At 36.8% G+C, this 23,570-nt stretch overlaps 1 protein-coding gene across 7 annotated transcripts in view; it reads left to right on the plus strand.

Moving 5' to 3' along the window:
* Nucleotides 1-2,551: 2,551 nt before the first annotated feature.
* LOC116177739 (dual 3',5'-cyclic-AMP and -GMP phosphodiesterase 11) overlaps nt 2,552-23,570 on the plus strand; it is an 84,135-nt gene continuing 63,116 nt past the window's right edge. The window contains exons 1-2 of one of the 7 annotated variants that reach the window (XM_031496812.1): nt 13,328-13,476; nt 13,585-13,653. Coding sequence is in view for 4 of the 7 variants with exons in the window: in XM_031496809.1 (XP_031352669.1) it covers nt 9,046-9,085 (40 nt within the window). In the remaining 3 variants the exon portion in view is untranslated. Of the gene's footprint in view, nt 2,670-8,830; nt 9,086-13,312; nt 13,477-13,571; nt 13,654-18,996; nt 19,034-23,570 lie in introns of those variants that run through there. The other 6 variants (XM_031496815.1, XM_031496811.1, XM_031496809.1 and 3 more) reach the window with 6 other exon arrangements.

Here is a 23,570-nt window from a genome sequence, read left to right on the forward strand (position 1 = left end):
AATTCTCAAGAAAATATGTTGCTATTGATAATGTAAGAATTTATCTGGATGATTGCGGTCAACGGGATCTGCGTCATTTCTGCATATTCATTTTGTGTTCGTTAATTACATTAGCCGTCAAGGTAGTGAGAGTACAGCTCAAATTACAGCCTTTTAATGAAGATATTAGGTTTAGTTTCTTAGCTCGGTGCGATAAAACCCACGGATATTGCTGTATATGCAGCTTTAAATGCATAAGAGGTACTTGACCTTAAAATCTATCTGGGATTGGTAGTATAAAAGAAATTAACCAATTAAAAATTAAATATTGCCATTTTGGAAGATAATTGATTGAATTGATAATTGAAGAATGTTATATTTTTTGTGAGTTTCTATCTTTGATTTTGAAGTTCACTGGATTTAACCTTAATGCAGATTCTCATGCATTTGATACCGTTAACCTTTTGTATGAAATCGCGTTCATTTTTGGTATAATGATTGCTCAGTTGGCGGCGGTCACTTCGAAAAAATTACGGCGGGAATGAAAGCAACAAAACACAAATTTATTAGCGGTATCTACGGGAAAGCAAATGCAGGAAAGCGAAACGATAATTAATGGAACAGGAACAGCTTAACTTGCAATAAAACAAAGCGGTAGGAAGTGCTGTGATAGAAAAAAAAATCTGGTAGATACGGTAGGTCAACTTAATGTGAAAGCAAAAATTAAACGGGACGCATACAAAATAAATTTACGGAAAAGGTCAAAATTGCGATACATAACTTGCGAAAATTCAAAAGATCGATGATTTAAGTAGGGTATGGTTGCCAAAGTAAACTTACAGAAAAGCTCAAAAAGTACCATACTTGCGAACGTAACTTGAAAAGGCAAAAGATCCCGTCTAAATTTAGCGTGTATCTTATTTAAACTTCCCAAAATACGGAGAGGGAACGTACGAAATTCAGGACCGGCCGGCGTAATCGGTTAATAATATCCAAAAATTAAAACTTTAATTTATTGTGCGGCCTGCTGACGTCCTAAAAATCCGTAATTGGTTTTAAAATTCAAATTAATTAGGGGCGCTTCTTTTGAGCCCCTCGCGACTTAATCGGATGCTGTTTACTGCAACACATTTATAGCTATTGTTAATTGCACTTACTTAATTGACCGGATTGGAATTTTTCAAAACTGATATCGGCGTAAACCTACATGGCTTTGCAATTTTAATTTACCATAGGAAACAAAATCCTGCTAATTACTTAAAAAAAGAATTGAAATTCTAAAATATTAATTTGCCCTCTTCTAAATGGCAAGAGCGTTCGGACGTAATAAAGATAATTGAAATAACTTGATGGGAACGGTTACAAACGGCGAATTAATTACAGCTTTTGTTTATGGTAACGGCGTCTGACACACAACTTAGAAATTACATCAATTAGGTACTTTTAAGTACCTTCTATCTTCAACTCCTAGAATCAACATAAATACTTTCGGCACACTTTTCGTAACGAAGCACCCAACTTAAAATGTTGCCTGGTACCGGGTATTCATCTACAGATGATCACTAAAACTGGTAACTTGAAGGCGGAAAACGAGTGCTTCGTTACAAATTGACGAAAGTTCCTAGTCAATAAGGACATTAAAACAACCCCTGACGATTCTTTATCTTCAACATTTTCCCAGGAGTCTCAAATTGCATGGCGATTCTAAGACAGCAACCGTTCTCAGCCCTCTGTCCAGCCTATATCTGTTAATCATAAGCCCTTTTTCCATTGACAGCAAAGCCGAGTTCGTTATAGGTCAGAGGGCAAACGTTCATTTCAAGAAACGTTAACAAAAAAGATATCGTAGTCTTTGTTTTATATAGCCATTGTAAATCTATCATTGAATCCGTTTGGTAAAGCAAAAATGTTAAAAATTGTTTATTATATGTTAGGAAAAAAGCTTGATATTAAATTTTTAACATTTTGGTATAGTAGGCGTTGACAAACTGTCAAAATAATTTATTGATGGTTCCTTTAAATGACATACCTATAATAAAAAATCATATTTGTGCTATACATAATTGTATTCGTAATAACAAATGCTACTCAATATAGATGTGCCTACTTTGTTCCGGTTCATATAAAAATATGAAGTTGGTGATGGTTTCTCAAAGCCGAAACGTAGCAGTCTCGGAATGTCATTTGTTTTTTAACATCTTGTCAAACAGGATCAGAAAAAATAAAATCGAATATGATTAATTTAGGTTTTTTTAGAATATTTTCGGAACTGATCGGAATTCCGAATAATTTTACTAAGCCCTAAAGTACCCAACTTTTTTCTAATTTAACCGAGACTGTCTATACCACTGGAACTGAAGTGCCATTTATTCTCACCTGTGAAATTTTATTTCCCGAGCAAGTTATTTATAGAGTTTCACTTGAGGCTGATTCGGCGTTAAGGACCAATAAATATCAAAAGTAATGATTATTGATTGCTGTTTGAGTGCGATACGATTGGGTCGCAGAAACGTGAATTATAACTATTTCGCGCCATGAACAACAAACGGTTAGCCAACAACTCCAGTTACGTCGCTCAGGTTTTCAAGTTAACAGCTTTTCGCCGATCGCGTTTCCGACATGCTCGATATAATAAAACAGTTTTCAAGTAATTAATTTCTGTGCTGATATGGAATTTCACTTAATGAGCGGTGAGTTTGAAACACTATACCAATTTAAAAGTATAAGGTCAACATATTATGTAACTGCCATTTTCCCTCCAAAACTGAGCGAAGATATGTATGATTAAACTCCTACCTTGCATCCTAATTATCATCAGGCCACTCTTCCGGAAAGTTTCCAAGGTTTTCTAAAGTGACGATAATTTTGAAAACGATTGCGTTACTGCTCGCCAACGCTTTTCTCTTACAGTAATTGAAATTTCTTCAAACGCTCTTTTTGTAATGCCCCAACTTATAAAAAGTTAAGTGAAATTAGTTGCGCGTAGTACCTTTTTAAAACCACCCAAATCGACGACCCTTGAGATTAAGTTATTTTTAAGCGGCAATTAGGTCTAAAAGATAATGAAGTAATTTAATTAATCCAATTGTAAGGATAATTTATACTGTCGTTTGCGGTTCGGTAATTACACTCATTGGAGAGTATGGCTTGATCTTGATCACAATCATAGCTACCAATTAGAACTTCTAATTAACTTATACTACCCTTTCATTTTAATGGACTTATTTTAGTCGGCGGCCCACGATTGATTTTATTACATCGTCATATAAATGTGAAACACCGAAGGGCGATTTTTCACACCTATTTATACGTCTATTTTTAGAGAACGATTTTATTGCTGGGCGACTTAATTTCTTTTCCCCATATACAAGTGAATCGATTTTTCTATATTTGGCGCATTTATTTTTGCGTTACACGAAAATTGCGCGTTTCAGATCCGTAGGTGTACTAAGTTTTGGCCGGGGGTGAAATAAGCAGATGACAGGATTGACTGGCAAGTGCTCATTTTTAGGCCATTTTACTGTCACTTCACACTCTCAGTCGCCGAATTTAAACTTTGCAAGCTCATCATCCTTATATTACATAAGTTACATGAGTAGATCCAAGGTACTCATTTATTAATGAGGAATCAAAAAATTCCATTCAATAAGTGCCCATTTTTTGTTCATTTCTGGTTTCTTTTTTTTTGCTTGGTTGCACTATGCGCCTTTTTCACATATTTCGGTTTTTCACTTTCTCTTAGTGACATCCTATATCCGTATCCGTATAAAACGCGGCGCTTGAGGAAATGGTCTCACAGGTAATCATTTAATCGATGGAATTTTTTTCACATTTGCGTTATTTTTACACGTTTTATTGCTTTTTATCGCCAAACATACTTTTGTTCACGTTGACTAGGAAGCGGTATATGTGCAAATTTCCCTGTATTGACCACAATACAAATTCAATACCACATGTTGTTAAGGTTGCCGCACACTTGTCCTTTCCGTCACGTTATGAACCGTTAAAAAACGTTCAACATAAAAGACATTGAATTAAACGTCTCTACAAGGGTTCTGGGTTCGAAACCCAGGTAAGGCATTTTTGTTTGTGACTGTATAGTGGGTAGAGTCTTGGGATAGAGTAGCTAATTAGCTAACACTCCGCCCACTATAAAATAAAATAAATAAATAAAAATAAAAGACTTTTGAGGTTAATTGAAGACCTTTGAACAGTGGCGCAATCAGAAATTTGATTTGGGAGGTGCTAGGATTACGAGTTGTCTTAGTACTTTCCCTTTTTTCGGGGGGAGGGGGGGGGTGCTGAAAGAAGTAGTACAAAACTGAACCTTACCTTTTATTTTGGCTTAATACAATGCATTAATAACAATCGAATTTAGCTTAAATGTAGATAATTAAAATTTAAATGATGAAATCAAGTCTTTGTGGATTGCGTGCTAGGGGGTTTAACACCTCATCACTGGTAACAGTAATTGCGCGATGACCATTCAGCATCGCCAATCCATTTAGACGGTTTCTCTTTAGAATTTTGGGGGGTGCTTTAGCCCCAAAGCACCCCCCTTGGTTGCGCCACTGCCTTTGAACCTCCATCGATTACAAGTGATAGGTAAACGATAATGTCCATAACAAAGATAATCGATGTATCCATACTGAGAGCAGATTTCTATTATGGAAGCCCACTTAAGTAATGAGATAATTCACATGAATGTAAAAATGTAATGGCACAACGTACGAGGGGAGGGGAGCAAGTTATTATGTTCACTTTGAGCAAAAGCAATAAAATTACCTTGAGATAAGCACACGATAAGCTCAGGTCAAGCTGAGGTGGGTCGGGGTGAATATTCGGGATTATTATACTCAAACAACCACTTAGTCTTCCGTAAATGTCAAAAGAAAGAAGGGAATACTTACCAAAAGGGGAAACAAGGCAGATTAAGAGATCCTAGAGGAATAAAATAATTGATACTTACAGCATAAACAATAATTTACGTCACAATCGATGGTGATTCTATCAAATGATCTCAAAATTTGACAAATAGGGCATTGTAATATATACATAGATATTATGCTATGTCAATGTGAATTTAAATGAATTTTAATTAAAAAGGAGGATCAACAGGTAGCCAGAAAAAATATTAATATCAAAACAACGGAACTATAATCGTTAAGTGAATAACATGCAAATGTAATAATAACAATTTGATTGTATCGAATACCAATATGTAATCAAAGGAAAATAACAAGATTTACCTTTGAACTTCGGGTCGCAACCTTTTGAGCTCAGAAGGGCGCGTTTTGCAAATGTGTAACATGTAGTAACACGACAAACAAATAATAGAGTTAGTGAATCGCGATGCACATAAAATATTGCGAAATAGCAATGCTAACGTCTGGCACGGAGGCTAATCATATACCAAAAGCTATAATTAATACTCAAAAAGAACCAATAATTCGAATGAAAAATTGTTCAACTACGGGTGGTTCGTACAAGATATGAAGGTATAAACGGGACATTAAATTCAATAAAAAACACTTTACAATGCACAAATATAACTAAATTTCCATTCGATAGCAATGCAAACTAATCAATTCAAAACAGAAACAAGACAAAATACGAGCCGAGTCTTCGGGGTAATCAAACCGCGTAGCTAAGAATCGGAGCGATATACAACACTAATGTTCTCCAAGGTTTCGTTAATATATTTGCGGTTCCAACTCAGAAACAGATATCGAAGTCTCCAAGTACAAAACTGGGAAGTAGGTGTTAGTGTTGGTAGAATGAAGTAGATTCAAATGGTTAAGATAGTTAGAATGGGGTCATCCCGCCTTCATTTTTTATTTCTGATCCACAAAGTACATTAAAAATAAAAAGACCCGTGTGTCCTCAATTTTTATTTGCGAGTAAAATAAACCCAAAATAAATTATTGAAAAGCTGTGTTTTTACTCCGAATTTGAAACGCTTCAGACTAAATACGTCACAAACCTCCAACCAATCACGTAGAAGTGAGACGTTTGTCACATTTGACGTTTTGAGAGGGATGTTTAACTGCATCTAGCACGAAAGTGACAAGTGCTTGTGACAGATGACGCAAGTTATAAATGCCATTTTCCTGCAATATTGCCAAGTCGTTATGTCATCAGAATGGTTCTAGGAGCTGATTGGTCGGGCTTATTACGTCACAGAGCCCGCCACAATCATATCGTTTTGAATAAACCTTTAAAACCGCACATGTTCATTATTTTTTTTGCTAATCAGCCTCTATTTTTAAATAAACTTTTACTGTCCAAAAAAATGTTTTATGGTTTCAGGTACACGCTTATTAAATTAAAACTGCGGAATTCAACTATACTGTAAACCCCCATTTCGCAAGTCGGTAATGTAGAAACACTCGCGCGTCGTTCGGCACTTTTGCTAAAATGGCGGGTCCAAGTAAAAATGCGAAATCATCCATATCCATATCCTAGTAGGTCAACCCAAAAGAAATAACGTTGAGAAACAATAAGAAAACTATAAACAATGGGGAGGAAGTTAAAAAAATAACATACGTCTTAAGAAAAACACTGTATAATAATGTACGTTACCTCGAATTGTTTAAATGCAAAACACAGTTTCAATGGAGCCACCAAGACATCAAAGAGAAACAAAGAAATCACTCTAAAGATAATACGATAAAGCCAAAACACTAACCCCTTGTAGAGGTAGACGCGAAGCATCTAGTCAATTCGAAGGTAGAGAACTTAGTTCTCAGAACTACAACCTCACGCAAGCAGAAAGGAGGGGGCAGAATTAAGTGCAGAAAGGTACAAAACGTGCACTCTACAGCAATACAAAGAAGTAAGTAAAAGGAACTTCTAACACTACTATAGCCTCTAACGGTGAAACAAAGAACTATAGGTAACAGCGAAAATATAGAACTAACGTAATGAAAAATCTACTACAATCAATGAATAAAGAATACCAGGAAGGAGCATTAATCAAGTTGTAAACGAGAGAGAGTGCGACGGAAGTCGGCCATTTGCAAAAGCCACTTATGAGTCATTTTTGTTGTGGCTGTTGCAGTGAAATAAAAAGAATGGTTAGTTGTTGTGCTTGTGGTTGCTCCAAAACACAAAAAAATAAATCTTTGGGAATTACATTTCATGTGTAAGTATTGATACCAATATTATTTTACATAGTACATGTAAATTTACAAATTTTTTATCGGAATGTAGTTTGAGGTTAGTTAAACAAAAGTCATAGGTGGAGTAGACACATGGGGGTTTAGATTGTTTTCGTGTAAAATTCTTTATAATCGTATCCTTCTACAACTGTAAGGTAGGTACACCACTGGAACAGGAAACTACTGTCCGCCATTTGCAAAAGCCATCGCGGTCGCACGTATATTGTTGATATTCTCCTTCCTGGTATTCTTTATTCATTGACTTATGACTACAATAATTACATCTAAACTAGCGGGTTACAAAGAAGATACCTAGATGGTGTAAGAATATCATTCCCTACCGATCTTTACAATTTACGCAACCATCCACACAATGTCACTAAGGATATAAAATCGACCATGGAAATCAAAAGCACCTGAAGGCCATTCATCTAACGCCTACAACCGTTCATAATCATAATCATTCTGCGGAATTTGACTGAGCTGTTTGGGCACGTAAAACCTATTAAGATTGTATTATCGCTCGTTATAATACCTAATAGCTTCGTCGTAATGTTTTTGTTTTCTGGTAATTACGCCAAAATGAAAGAAAATAATTGTATATAATAGCTATCTTTCCCATAGTTCCGGTGCGTTTGACAATTGACGAACACATGTACCTATCACTGTAGTAGGTGATAAGTGATAACATTTATTTAATACAGAATTTGTTATATAATCGCCCCTAGTAATTAAGACTAATTGATTGTAACCGTAGCCTCACACATTTTGGGTCCTAACGCCTAAAACAATTTGGAACTTACAAAATAAGGTCTGGTGTACATGTTGATCAGAAAACTGACAAGGGCCCAGTTTTAAGTTTGGAAAAAAGGGCCACGGTCACGTACACATTTCTTGCTTAATTTTCTTGCTTTTTGTTGTGCCGTACCTGGCCCACTTTCATTAACAAATAAACACGTGATGGAATTATATGCCAACCTAATTACGCAGCCACCGTTGATTGTGAACTCAAACAGAAAATTAATTGTGTGAGAGTGAGAAACGCTTAAAGCAAATACTTAGTTGATCAATATTTACTAATTATTTCAGCCATTCTAATGTAAACCACGCGTCTGATCTAATCCCTCGCACAATTATCGCATCTAATTGGGGTCATTAATGTTTCTTCTTTGAAAGCGGTTCTCCTTTTCGAGGTAAGGAAACGGAAACGGACACTGCGGCGGTCGGACGGACCTGCGGTTGAGCTCTTTCTATCAATGACCATTGTTTTAGAAGAATAGAGCGATCTTGTCCGCCTAATTTCGCCAAGGTTTTTTTTTATCCCAAATTCCTACATCTCATTGCCGCGTGATGCGATTATTCGAAAAAAGAGCGAGGAAAATTCCTGAAACGCGTAGGTGGCAAATAATTAATTGTTTACAGTACAAATTGTATATTATACACGATGTCCTTGTGTAGACACAGTTACACAGCGCAACCATTTCCAAAAGCTACAATTAATAATCCATTAGATATGTGAAGCTAATCATTTTTTTTTATTTTCCACACTTTGGCGAATTAAAAACATTCCGTCAGAGAAAATCGAATTAATTAGTAACGCGGCAAACGATGCCTTACAAACATTTATTTACTTTCCCACCCACAACGTAATGAAATTCGAAGTGCAAAATAGTTAATTATGTGCTAAAAATATAAGTCACTTGGCCGTGATACAACTACTAAGGTGGTTGTCGTAACTTCAAGGAAAAGTACTAATCATTTTCTAATAATTGCAAAAAACATTATCAGCACGCGCGCCGCAATCTTATCGAAGCTGTCAATTTTATTCGCGATTGGTGATTACGTGGTGCTCCGGACAATAATAATTTTTTGGGGTGAATGAGATGTGCGTGACGTGAATTGCAAAATGAGAAGAAAGGCGGCTTTAGCCCCCCTTATTTTTTATGGTGAGTAGGTACTTGCTTAATCACGCTCGGTGTACTTAATAGTTTTAAGGTATGATGGGTTGCCTAATCATGTTTGTTTGCTCTCATCTTTATTAGATTTTGCAACAGCAAAAACAAAATTTTTACAAAACAACAAATTTTTGCTCCCGTTTCTCCTTAAAGGGGATTTGGGTACCACCTCTAACGGCCAACCAGGTGAATTGCAATTTTCTAGTTCGTTGACATCGAAACCGTACCTTTGACTTTTTTCCCAGAGCAGCACAATCGCAAGCAAAATAAAACAGTAGGATAACGTAATCGATTTTTTTGGGCAAAAGTAATGCGTAAAACCAAGTCTCATTTAGGGGTAGTTGGATAATAATTATTCAAATTTGCTTCACACTTAATCTACACATGATCCCTTAAATAGCATTGGGCTAGGAAGAGTTGGTACAAATAGGACTCCTGCGTTATGTTATAACATGATGGTCTTTTATGTGTTGGAAAATGAAACATAATCGGCAAGAGAATTGTACAAAACGAAGAGAAGTGCGTAAGAAAAAACAAGGAAAATTAAATATATATGACAATATAAGAAAGAAAAACCACAAATCAAACATATCAAATTATACAATCAATTGAGATAAGCAAATTGTAAACTGATAAATTGCATCTACTTAAAATAATAACATTAAAATATCGGCGCTCTTCTCAACCATCGGCTACCGCAAGCAGTGGATATTCAAGGTAAAGTCGATTATCACACAAGCAATTAGCAAACCACCCTGCTAAACAGAAGAAATGTTAATTAGAGGGCCCACCTGCTCGTATTGCTAACATACAAGGGCTGCAGTCCGCACGAGGTGAGGGAGCAACAAACACAGCAAAGAATCGGAACCTGAGGTACTTCCTCCACGGTATAACTGGTTAGTCGACGCATACAAGGCAACATTACACTGATAATATACTCTCACGTGAATACATACAGAAATACTTAATAAAATAATATAAAGGCGGAGTCACTTGTACGCTATAGCAAAAAAAAAACATGATTCAGTAATGCTGGGGCTCTCGCCCAAAGTTTAAACAGGAGGCTGTGACGTACCTAAGTAGACCTCCCTCGTTAACAAAAGGGGAAAAAACACAAACTCGGAACACCAGCGTAGTAATACAAACCTTGCACTCAGCAAGATTCCCTCTATACGTTGTGAAAGACCATGGTTCCATCACTCGTACCGAAGCCCATTATCGGAAAAGTGGAACTTAAATAACACACTTATTGAATGTGAAAAGCAAAAGAAAGTTTATTGAATATCAAAATGGTGCAAAAGATCCTACAATATTTAGACAAAATACATTTAAAAGTATGCCGTGTTCCCCTAAAACTCATCGGATAAAAGAACTCCGCTGAAGAAAATTCCGTCAAATTCGGACCTGCGTCTAGACTATAAAGTGACTGTTGTATAATGTAAATTTAATTACGTGATTTATTTATTTACAAGCAATTATTAATGAATTCTTAAATAGACTGATTTATAATAGTTAATCATTGTTTTATCACTCAGTTGATCTCAAATTTATAACATGTAAACACGAGCGCGAACTATTTATCACTTCAGCATTGGAACTTTAAATTTGCTTATAAAGCAAACGGAAAGTTTCTAGAAAAAATCATGGAACGTTTTCGAAGAGTGTAGAAGGCGTTTTATATATCAAGGAAAGAATGATTCGCATCCGCTTTCATTCCTTATCGCTGGTGAGTAACCTTTTATCGACTTGCTGGCGCCACGATGTCTGGGGTACTCGCTATATTATATTCATTGGCCTCGTTTGTGTTTATGTTACGCTTTGACACGTAAATTATTCTAAGAGTTGAAACGTGGGAATGTGCAGTCTTTTAAACTGTTGCAGAGTATTAGAGAACGTTCAAAGGTTAAAAAGAGTGTGGCTTCTAGAGTCTAGAGGCATCAAGAGGAGTCTTTTTGAGTTCTAAGAGCAGTTACAAAGCGCATCTGGTGGGAGCGCGCTCTTTATTTGCTATGAGTTTTCCATTATTTCGCTATTTGAATTATAAAAAAGCACAGTTTGAGTGAAAACGGCTGCTGTACTCTTTTTCCAAAATTCCCGGTTACTTTCGTCGTTTATGTAAAAGGAGGGAACCCGACACGAGAACATCCTTTGTTTTATATGAATCTTGCCAAATTTTTAGATTATTATTAAGAACTTTCTCTCTTTCCTATGAATCTTGCAAAATTTGTTGATGACTTGCCCTTTGAATTAAAGGGACACGGTCAACTCGCCAAGGGCGACTCGCCACCGGACCACTCGCCACCGACCGACTCGCCAACGAGACAACTCGCCAACGCGACAACTCGCCAACGGACGACTCGCCACTGCGACAACTCGCCAACGAAATATATTTCTCTGTTTAATATGTCATACAAATGCATCCCACAAATGCAATAGTCAATTTCCCTAATTTTGTAAAAAAAGTTTATCGAAAAATTGTAGTCAATATTTGAATGAAGACCCAACCGCCTATACCTGTTTCTATTACTGCATTTTGATATAACGACATCTTCTGCAAATTATTATTTGAACAGAAAATTTGACAATCACATCGTTATTTGAACGACACATTAAACAGGGAAAAATATTTCGTTGGCGAGTTGTCGCAGTGGCGAGTCGTCCGTTGGCGAGTTGTCGCGGTAGCGAGTTGTCCCGTTGGCGAGTTGTCGCGTTGGCGAGTTGTCCCGTTGGCGAGTCTGTCGGTGGCGAGTGGTCCGGTGGCGAGTCGCCCTTGGTGAGTTGACGCGTACCGGAATTAAATAGGTAAAAAGGTTTTCGCCCTAAGGCGAGTAACTTTAGCGCATTTTCCATGCATTTATCAGTACCTCCTAAAAGGCCATATTTGTTTACCGATTACTTTGCCTTTTGAATTAAAAATGGGAAAAAGATTTTCGCCTTACCGCGAGTAACTTTAGGGCATTTTCCTTGAATTGATCAGTACTTCCCGAAAGGTCATGTAACGGACTATTTGTGTGCACAAAGAAAAATTAGTTATGGCATAAATATTCTTATAAATAAGAAAGTTTATATTGCGCCGTCTGCGCATGCGCACATCTGATTTATGCGATATGCGTATCTTTACTGCAAACATTTGTGGTTAAAGTTTCAAAGAAATGTCTACATAAATAAGAAAAATGGCATTGCGAAGTTTGCGCATGCGCAAATCCAAATCTGATTTGTACAGCTCGTTCGCACCTCCAGATGCCGTATTGTGCTTATGGAAATTAATATCGATTTTGAGATCTTTTGGCTAATATACTTTGGTCATTAAAAATGCATATGGATCACTTAGTGAGTATCGCGCAATCGAGTTTGGTCTTTTCCCAACACATTTTTTTAGCCGAACATCTTTTGGATAAAAATATTTTCGGCGCTAAAAATACTTCTTGGGCTTCAAGCCTTTTTCCCAAGAAAATGGATACATAAATAACGATTTTGGCATATTTTTAGTCGCCAATTAAAATACACATGTATCATCCCTTGGGCATCGAGTTTGGTCTTTTTCCCATGAAAATTGGTGAAATAAAGTGATAGACGCCAAAATTAATTTTTGATTAATACTTAGTTGCACATCTGAAACCCATACGCTTTCAAAAAGCAAAAACCCGTTAATTTTTGATAGTTCCACATCTGGAACTCAAACTTTCATATAGCAAAAACCCCAAGTCGACACGAGGATGGAAAAATGAGGACATTTGCGTATAAAATAGTTAATACATCAAATTTTGACGGTATTTAAATGCCGACTTTAGAACTAATTAGAAAAAATCCCATTTATTAAATTCGCAGGGTAGGTGTATGCATGTTTTGGGGAGAAAATGTGGGAAATAAGGCGTAATTTCTTCCTATTTGAAATTTCATCAGTGCGCCAAAACTAGTAAGGTGTACAATCAATATCCCGCCAACGTTCGCGGTTGGCTTCGTCAGATGTCGCCACCGGTTCGCGCCGATTTAAAGTTATAAATTTTTAATTATTAACTTTTTATTGATTAACTGCTCCGCTCTGCGTTACAAAATATCCAATTATGGACGGCGCAATGATGGAGGCACGTTTGTTGCGTTCCATTTAAGGCCAATTTTAAGTTTTTAAAGCGGAGAAAGGATCTTTTTTCCAGCTATGCGAAATTTTCTCTTTTCGCTCGTCGTCATCCGCACGTCCGTTTGAGTATCATCCCATATTCTATGTTATTCTCGCGTTGCCTAAAGTTTGTTTTTTGCGCGTTTTGTTTCGCATTTCTGGTGCCCGCGAGGGGACGTTTTGCCTCTTTCATTTCGCCGAAAGTCACGATTATCCCATGCCGATTAGATGGTGTTCGTTTATTCATTAAATACGTGTTATTGCGGTGAGTGAGGTTATGTTTTGATTTTGTTTATACGATGGCATTAACTTTGCCCCTTTGTATTTTTGTTGTTTTTTGTTTATTTTGTGCGCGTTCTCATGCCTGTTACAGGTCGGTGGGAATAAAGACGTTACGCGTAATACGAGATGAGGATAGGCGCCAGATTATTTTCGACAGAATGTAAGTCAATTTTACAAGAGGAAACGAATTTCCATCGAGATTCACTCTGAAAGGTATCCAATTTCCGCTATCGCTACGATCAATATCAATATGGACAATACTGGTAATGTTATACAGGGTGTTCACGCAACGGTGGCTGTGTAATTATCGATATTAACCCTCATTATTCAAGTAGTCATTTGCAAAAATTCCATAATTGACCAAAGGTGATGGGCTGACGGTAATATAGTGAAATGTTTTCATTAAAGCAGAATAGACTGTTGTACCTACAGTCTCTTGTAAAATTAATGTCGATTGTATTGCAAAACTATAGCATAGGCAACACACATAACAGCACCTGTAACGTTATTGAAAAGGGGTTCGCGAACTTTTAACGCAGTCAAGTGTGATTTAGGGGCAGTTCTGCGTTTTGTACTAGCCATAGTCGCCATATGAAAAACTGTAATGACTACTAAATTTTCTTCATAAATTAAATCAAAGAAATACACGGAATTTCAAATTCTGATCACGTTCATAAGGCAGATTTTTTCCGCCCCCTCCATCTTGGGATGGGAATTTTGGAAACCAAAAACTGTCATTCTTGATGCCCCTTTATGGTTCTCTAGAAGAAATGCAATTTTGTGCACTTTTAAAGGGTACCTTCCTGCGACCCTCGGTTTATTTGAAAAACATGCGAATCGCCCTGTATATAAAGTAGGAGAGCATTAATTTAATAAAATATCGCATGTCTACTTACCAAGTGCATTATTTATATTTACATAGCGTAGGTAGATTAATGGCACTGCTTTATTTCATAAGGTAATTACCCAACCATTATCAAATTACATCATATGTAGCGCAATGTACTACTATCCCTTTGAAATCCCACAGATTTCGGTTCCCCCCCGAGGGATTTTACCGACCGAACAAAAAATGGGCAAAGCCGCAGACGGCGTAGATCACGCTCTTGCCTGACCAAATAATACCGAAACGGTTGTGTACTTATTAATTATAATATTATTAAATTCGCCTCCGCGTCGTGCTCATAAATTAGCGCAGAGTTATTGTTTTCGAACGGAGACGCCATTTCTCGCGTGCGATTTGCAATTCAAATTAATAATTTTGTTGACTGATCATGCTTAAACTTATTGCCCTTCTGATTGTTTAGTATAATTTCAATTTCATCATCTCTGTTATTGTATTCGCAGTCACGTCGCGCACCATTGACTATTGCCAACGACACTAAAACATTGCAGTTCGATGTAGCGTTAAATGCAATTAGATAAGGTGCAGTTATTTGCGTCGTTTCTCTTCACTGCCAAATTATTTAATATTCCGTTATTATAAGCGACGGACAAGCAAAATATTTAATTTGCTCTTTCCAATATCGACGATGAGGGAGGAGGGCGACGTCTGGTGGAAATTAATCAACTAGATCTACCGTTTGTTTTTTTATGGACAGATAAGCTTCTGCTTCCATAGATAAAGGCGCGCACTGTGATTTTTTGATATAATCCCAATGCTCAATGGATAAGACAATATTATGTAGTAGCCCTAAAAGATATAGCGTCGTGTATCCTTTATCCTTTGTATAAGGAATGTTCTGTAGGTGGTCGATACTCGATAGCGCCCAAATGGTTTAGAGTAAAATGTATTAATTTTTCAATAAGTATGTTCCATGGAAAAAAATTAAAAATCTTCTTTGGTATTAAACCTCCCGAAGCCCTTCTCAAATTCTCCTCGACACCCCTTGCCCTTTCGAGCTTCTTTTGCACCTCAAATTTCCCTAAAATTATTTTCCTTACGAACTATTATGAAATCTAGCATGCCGTGTGCTGTCAGGATGCGCGCTGTTACACGGGTAGATCGTATCACGCAAAAGTAAATCTTCAAAACAAAACATTGAACAAGTTGATGTAGGTTTTTTCTATGTGCTATGACACACGGTGTTCTATTGGCTAGTTTTCTAAATATTGAATTATTTATTTATTTTATTTTTATTTTATAGCGGGCGGAGTGTTAGCTAATCATGGAATTTTTAGATTTTTGTGAAGTTTTTTAACTTTCAATGTTATTTTTGAATTATTGAGTTATTTTTTTCTCGGTTTTCTTTAATTTGTCCGAATTTTAGAGTTTTGTTTTGAAGGTGCAGTATTTAAAAAAGTTTTTTCTTTTTGATGTACAGGTACGTATGTTTAATAAACTTGCATTTAAAACTCATATACATACATACATACATTTTATTGTTTTTAATAAACATATTTCTACATTAAAAGATCGATTCCGTCATCGGTGTATTGTAATTAGTATAGAATAGTGTAGTATATTTTGTAGAACATGAATATTACCGAAAATTCCCGATTATTCTCGAAATCTTCCGAATATTCACAACAATCAAATAATATAATTACGGCAATTGTACACTACTCCCAACCCTTTGGAACTTGGATAGTATGTTCGCGCACAAATGGCATGAAAGATTAAATAAGCATTAGCGGAATAATGATTATAATTTAATTTACAAGAAAAACGGACGGACTTGAGCGCCACCAAGGGGTATGACTTTGCTCCTGGTCAAGGTTGCCGGTAACAACGGTTTGCGGGACGGTTCCGGAAACCTCGGGAAAACAGAAACTCCGGTAATCGGAGGAGTTCAGCAAATGGCAGCGGTCACTTCGGAAAAACTAAAAAAAAAGTTACGGCAAACTCCCTAGCGAGAGTGAAAGCAACAAAATAAAAATTAATTAGCGGTGTCTATGGAAAATCAAATGCATGAAAGCGAAACAATACCCCCCCCCCCCTTCGTAATTAATGGAACAGGAACTATCAAAAAGCTTACCTTGCAATAAAACGGGGCAGTAGAAGTTACTGTGCAAGAAAAAACAAAAGCGGTAATGCAAAATAAAAATCAAACGGCACGGTTGCCAAAGGATCCCCTCTTTTATAAAACATCTAAAATTAAAACTTAATTAAATGTGCGGCCTGCGAACGTCCTAAAAATCTGTAATTGGTCTTTATTCAAATAAATTAAGAGCGCCTCTTTTAAGACCCCTCGCGACTTAATTGGATGCTGTTTGAGCAACAATTATTTACTGATACTGTTAATTGCACGTACTTAATTGGTCAGATTGAAATGTCTAAGGTCGGTAGTCTAGTAACTCATTGTTAATTGGAATTCCTTAGGTCGGCATAAAGGTCGCTTATCAAAACTGATATCGGCATAAACCTGCATTGCCTTTCAGTTTTAATGCTCGTTTTGAATTGCCATAGGAAACAAAAATTTGCTAACAATGGCTTAACATGACTGACATATTCTAAAATATTCATTTGCCCTCGTCTTCTAAATCACAAGAGCTTTCGGACGCAACAAAAATAATTGAAATATCTTAACGGGAACGGTTGCAAACGACGGATTAATTACAGCTTTTGTTTACGGTAACGGCGGGCGGCTGAAACACAACTCTAGAAATTAAATCAATTACCTTTAGATTCTATCTTCAACTCTTGAACCTACACAAATACGTCACCACACTTTTCGTAACGAAGCGCTCAACTTAAAACGCTTCTAGATACCGGGTGTACACGTACCGCGTGGTCATAAAAGTAGGTAAACTTTGACGCGGAAAATAGGTGCTTCGTGACATTGTGTCTATTGGACAAACCGCCACTGATTGGAATGATGCTCTTTTATAAAGGTGCACCAGTCTATGATTATCGCAATCGCCTGATTATTGCTACAATTGCTGCAATTCCTCCGATAATCGCTACAATTGCTACAATTTCCAGAAACTATTGGAATATGCGGGATATGCTATGTTTATATTAATTATTTGTTTTGGCCCCTCCTGTCACTCATCTTTATTGCGCTCCCTCTTCTTCGGCACGTTGGATTTATTCTTTTAAATTATTTTTTCCTTCAAGTTCTAGAGTTCTCCGCCTTGTTATTCTCAAATCCTTCATTTTAAGTATCTGTTCAGTTTTTTTTTTATTTTCCTGAAGTTCTCTTCTGCATTTGTTCTGAAGCGAAGTTTATCTCAAGTTCCTTAAATTTTAGTTCTATTTTCTATTAAAAATTATCCTCTCAAGCTTTATCCAATTTTTTGCTCAAATGTCGTCACGTTGCGCTTCCCAATGCCTCCTCCCCCTCCTTCTAACTAGTTACATTTACAGGGCCCGAAGACGCCACTTGCATAAAATCAAATTGAATTTCTATGTCACAGGCAGAACAATTCGTTTTTGTGGTTCCCACGGCTAGCTCAGTAAACAAATTGTTTTTATACCCCTAACGTTGCGAAAGTTTGACTTCTGATCTCCTTCTAAGATCTGTAGGTAGGTAATTCAAAATCTAACGTTCTGGTTCGATCGAACTCTAATAAATACTTATAAGACTATTTGATTGAATATATTAATAGACACAAAAGCGATCCAGTTCCATTTTTTTTGTATATACATTATTAGTCCGGCTCGTAAAAAGAAATCTAAAAATAAAAACGAATGCAATCCCTATTTCGTGATTGCGCGTCCCTGCTAAATTTGACATTATCTAGTCTAGGGATTTTATCTTTAGCATATAAATTACTTGTACATTCTCCTGTTCACTAATACACATACACCTGGATTATTAAATAACAATTTCAAGTCAAAGGAATGAAAATATTATAATTAAGTGCACTCACTGAAACAAATAACCCCGATCCCCTGCTTGGGTCAGGTCCTTATTGATAAATCAAATAAATACAAATCTGCCTATGGAAATATGTCTGGTAGGTCGATTTCTTCAGGAAGTTACTTTCATCAAAATCAAAATGCAAATTTCCGAATATAACCGACCACTAATTTATACAATACAAACAATAAATTGTGCACAAATCTTGTGCAGATAAAGCGCATTTAAAAAAAAACCGAAATAATATTTTCTATGGTAAAGGATCCGAGGCGCCTTAGATGGTGCACCGTGTACAATAATGCTTCAAACAGTCGTATTTGACATATACGAGTATTTGAAATTCTTGTTATGTAGAGGATAAAATAGAAGGGGCCCCGACCCACTGCCTTGTGGAACATCGCGGCTTTGATATTCGTTATAGCAAATAAATGCCAATCGAGAATTTTGAAAAAATCTTGCCAAAATTTGGCTTCTCGAAAGATTTGACACCTACACAGAATGGTCACGGTTTCGCTTTTGTTTTTTTGGATCCTGTTAACGTTATCTAAGTACAGACAGTTCCGGACCTCAACTACGGAATGGTGTTTGGGTTACGATATTTACAATTTTTATCATATCATATTTTTGATAAGACGCGGTGTCTGTCGCCGTAAACGCGTGTGTAGTTGATGGTTGGCTTGAGTTGGGAAAAATTTGGACGTTCGTATCTGCAAATGGACTTCGAAAACTATCAAGGTGAGCGATTTTAATTTCATCGAAAATTTTCGACCTCCGGCGTATTTTTAGAAAATCCTCGGAGGAACTACGGAATCCGCGCTATTTTTACATCTCCAACGCGAGATACGTTTATTTCTCATTCCTCTCGCCGTCTCCCGATCTTTGCTTTCCAAAACAAAAAGGCATTGGACATGACCTTCCTTAATATTTGTGGCTCGAATATCGAAAATCTTAAAATGCGCGATATCAGAGTTGGAGCTTTGCCAGAATGGGCCGTGAATACGTTCTGATTAGGGCGTCTATTTTTAGAGCTACATGAATGTATAAATTAGGACGCTACTCCTACTCGGCCACTTTCATTGGAATAGTCTGGGAAGAAGACTAATTCAATTATGCGACGGGTATAATTTTAAACGAATCTTTTAGGATAGTGTGAATGGGCAGCTGCCTTGAGCGAAACGGAGGCGTCTAGAGTTTGGAACGACGCCGGCGACGCTCCCCACGGCTGTGTTCTAAAAATACTACAAAAATGTCGCATGGGGCGGCGTACGTTGCGGATTTTACGGGAAACTCAAAAACACGTGCCCCTCTCGCCGCCGATCCGAAATATACAGATCCTAGCGAAATTATAGGTTTACATTTTTTTTATTGTGGCGTATACAGTTAAAATTACCACGTTCCCATTGAAATCGCGCAGATAACGGCTTCTTTCTAAGTTTTACGTTCGGACCAATGATTAAATGGATGCCCTCTTAGACAAAAAAACACTTTTTGATTATAGAGGGCATGGCCGTAGTCGTAAACAAGTAGGTCAATGCGAATTTGTCTACAGCGTTACGAGATTTTATTACTTCTCCAACTTTAAAGACGGATCCATAAAATTGTATCGTACAAGTTCAAGACTTCAATGAGAATGTCGTTTGAGACAAGGGACTTACTGGAAGTGGCACCTAATTTTCTTCGTTGACATAACAAACCTCGACCTCCATCTCAAAAAAGGTTCGCCCAATGTAATACAACATTATCGAGCTCTTTTGTGGCCACACTGTACATAAATATTCTGCACTTTCCGAGCACTGTGTATACTGCTATCGGAATAAAATGTCTAGAATGTGCGCTTTTTTTACTGAAATTTTACGACCACCGGCCTTTTAATTACAAAAAAGTATGTACCCAAATGTGGCCATGTGAAAGAATATGCGTCTATCTATTTTTGATTACTTACACGGAAGTTATAGCGAAAAAAGGCGGGAGGTTTTTTGTCATAAGAAGTAAATAATTGCTTGAAACATTGTTGTGTGTTCCAAGGAACGAGATTGTCCGGAACAAAGGCCAAAGCACAAAACCTTCCCTATAAATTCCATTTATTATACAAAGATATAAATAATCAATGGCGACATGTTTCTGCAAATGCCATCATCAGGCCCTAGAATGTAATGCTTTAACAAATTTGAGTTCACCTGTAGCGACTAAACTTACAACATAAAGGTCGACCGAAAACGGTACATGGTCGAAATAAATAAAATTTAAAAGGTACAAAAACCCTGAAGGGGAAAAAGTCCTAGACAAGTTAAGGGTCTACACCCTGGAAGGGAGGAGTCGACCGAAAGAGAAAAATTGAGGATTATTCATGTCCATGAACCTAGCAGAGCAAGGTCAGCAGAACACAATCAAACATATTGCATAATTAGGTGCTAATTAAGTGCCCTATCCCCGAATTAAATGCTCCTTTTTTTTAAAATTATTACATGTTCTGCTAGACACCCCTAAATGTGACTTGTATACGTCCAATACGTTTTCCAAAGGATTCCATAAAATAATGTTAAAAGTTCCAATATGAGACGTATGTATATAAATTTTATTGGCATTCTTTTCCCTAGTTTTCTCAATTCAATCAACAAAGGAACGTGATTTCAATACAAAATCGATGAAGTTTTGTTTCAAGTTAGATGGTAGGTCGCAGATTATTGTTGAATATCACGGGTAGGAAATAAACCTCTCTGAATAAGGATATCAATATTCTGTCATAATTAAAAGTACGTGTAATGCGACAATGCTGTAACTAGCCTTAATTAAATTACCTAAGCGTAATAATCACGATTTAAGCGATTATAATAAAGCGTTCGCGTTTAAATAAATTACGAGCTTACATAAATATCCACTTGATGGGAACTGTATATAAGCAGTGGTAGTCAACGAGGCGATTAATCACGGTTCTGTTAATGAAGTATAATTAGCAATTAATCTGATGGATAAATGCCACCGCGTTTCCGTAAACCGGTGGCTCCCCCAGTCTGCGTTCTTTTTTTTTTATTTACCGCGACGGCCGCTCCATTAATTTTAATTATATTCCGTAAGGGAATGCGAAACTTAATATTTTTAACAACCGAATTAGAACAATGATGATTAACCGATTTCTCTCTTTTGGTTCGATAAATGTTTGTATGGGAGTTTGGAAAGATTCCTCATTTGAGGGCCGATATTAATCTTTGTTTATGACGATATTACCAAAGAAATTCCCATTTCTGCTACCCTTAAAAAGGCATAAAACATTCGCAAATGGTGAGTGCTTCGAAATTTATACAAGGACGGGAAACGTCGCGTTCTTATCTTTCGCTCAGAATGGTTCTTTTCCATAGGGAAATAATGATATTAGATTGTAAGCTACTTCAAGTGCTTATTTGAAATTGTGCAAACTCCACTGAGATGCATTTTGGAAAAGTTTATGTTGGAAATGTTTATGCTTTCGCGAGTGTTTGCGTATACGGGTACAAAGTAATGAGTTTCGTTCAAGCGGCGAAAAGACAACGGTATCGCTTCAAGTGACGATTTTCAACTACAAAATAATAATAACATTTATTGATTATTAAGTAATCAAAAGGACCAGATACGGCAAAGCCGGTTTTCAATCCTGCCTAAAAACTTGCCATATTTCCTGGACATACTTTCTAACTATAACATAAACTAGATTAAATATAGAAACAATAAAATATATGTATATAGACCAGAAGAGAAAATTAGGAGCGAACGATGAGAAAAGGCAAAACCCTAAAAAATTACGTGTTACAGTCTATAAAGTCACTGTAGCAGAATGGTAATAAGCGTGACCTCTAACGGCAAAATAAAAAACTAAGGTAATAACAAATTTACCACAGACCTAACTTACATCTAAACTAAACGGAATTACAGAGGAAAGACATAGATGGCGTAAGAATGTCACTTAAACGGAAATATGGAATTTTAAATTGTTGAGAAAAGAACGTTATATTTTTTTATCCTCATCGTCGATGGTTATTTATTGAGATTCCCGTCGGAATTGTTTGTAGTTTGAGATTTTCACCATGAATTTTTTTGGTACCAGCGCCTCGGGGATTTTTTGGAACCACCACCACTGTCGCTTTTATCGTTTCGCTTTGATTCATTTTTGGTGCCATCGTCGCTGGTTAATTTATCGATCTTCACCAGGAATTTTTACCGCATTTTCGAACGAAACATGACGATCATAACTGCTCCTACAGATCTCAAGTTAGCTCATTTTTTTTTGTATTCTTTGGCCCATAGCTTTGGCACCGAAACAAAGAAAAATTCTGCCGATTAATGTGCGATACGTTCTAATAAAAAGAAACGCAGGTCATATAGTAAAAATCAATTCCGCGCATGCGCGTACTCGTTCTTATAACATAACTCCTCGGGAAGCACCTGATGTATGTATGGTACTTAAATGCCCGAAGTAGGGGGAAATCCTTTTATTTGTATAGCCTTAACTGTCGCTCTTTCGTTCATCGAGATTTCCACTATGAACTTTTTGTCTAAATAGCACTTTTCGTTAGAGATGCAACGGAAATAAAAGCGGAAACAGAAGGCAAAATATTTTTAGCGGAAGCGGAAGCAGAAACTGAAGTAGAGGTGTATTAAACTACATGTGATAACTCGCAGGAATTGTTGTGACAAACTAATGAGATTAATGAAAGTAAACAACAACAAACTCGTCGCGGCACGTCTGACGACCGCCTCGGCTGACAAACTCCGCCCGCGACTCACGTCACATGCCGTCCCGTTCGGCCAATCAGGGCCAGTAGATATACTTCTGTTATCAAATAGCGGAAGTGAAAAAATATGCAGAACTACCGCACTTACGGAAGCGGAAGCAGTGATCTGTTGCATCACTACTTTTTGTAGGGAGTTATAGAATGTTCTTTTTAAAATATACAGGGTGGCCTAAATGGGACACTTTCGTATGTGAAACCCCCTTTATTTTAATGTATAGAAAAAATTGACCTAGGCGTCTGGAGCCCAATTTTTAAGAGAAAATCGCTGGCACAAACAGAATTCAGCTATCACTAATCGTTTGACCGCTAGAGGGCGTTTCTAGAATTTAGTCGATTTCCTTAATGTCCCGTAAGTTTCTTATTATTAAGGATAATTGATTTTGGCAAAATCTTTCTTAGAGCACTTTTATGTAGAATCCATTGCGATACATAGTTTTTATAGAGGGTATTTTGTTTTTCTTATATGACTCTAGACTATATTTTTTCATATGGACTACCCTATATAT

Source organism: Photinus pyralis, unplaced genomic scaffold (genome assembly GCF_008802855.1).
Source record: "Photinus pyralis isolate 1611_PpyrPB1 unplaced genomic scaffold, Ppyr1.3 Ppyr1.4_LG8, whole genome shotgun sequence".
In the NCBI taxonomy this organism is placed as follows: Eukaryota; Metazoa; Arthropoda; class Insecta; order Coleoptera; family Lampyridae; genus Photinus; species Photinus pyralis.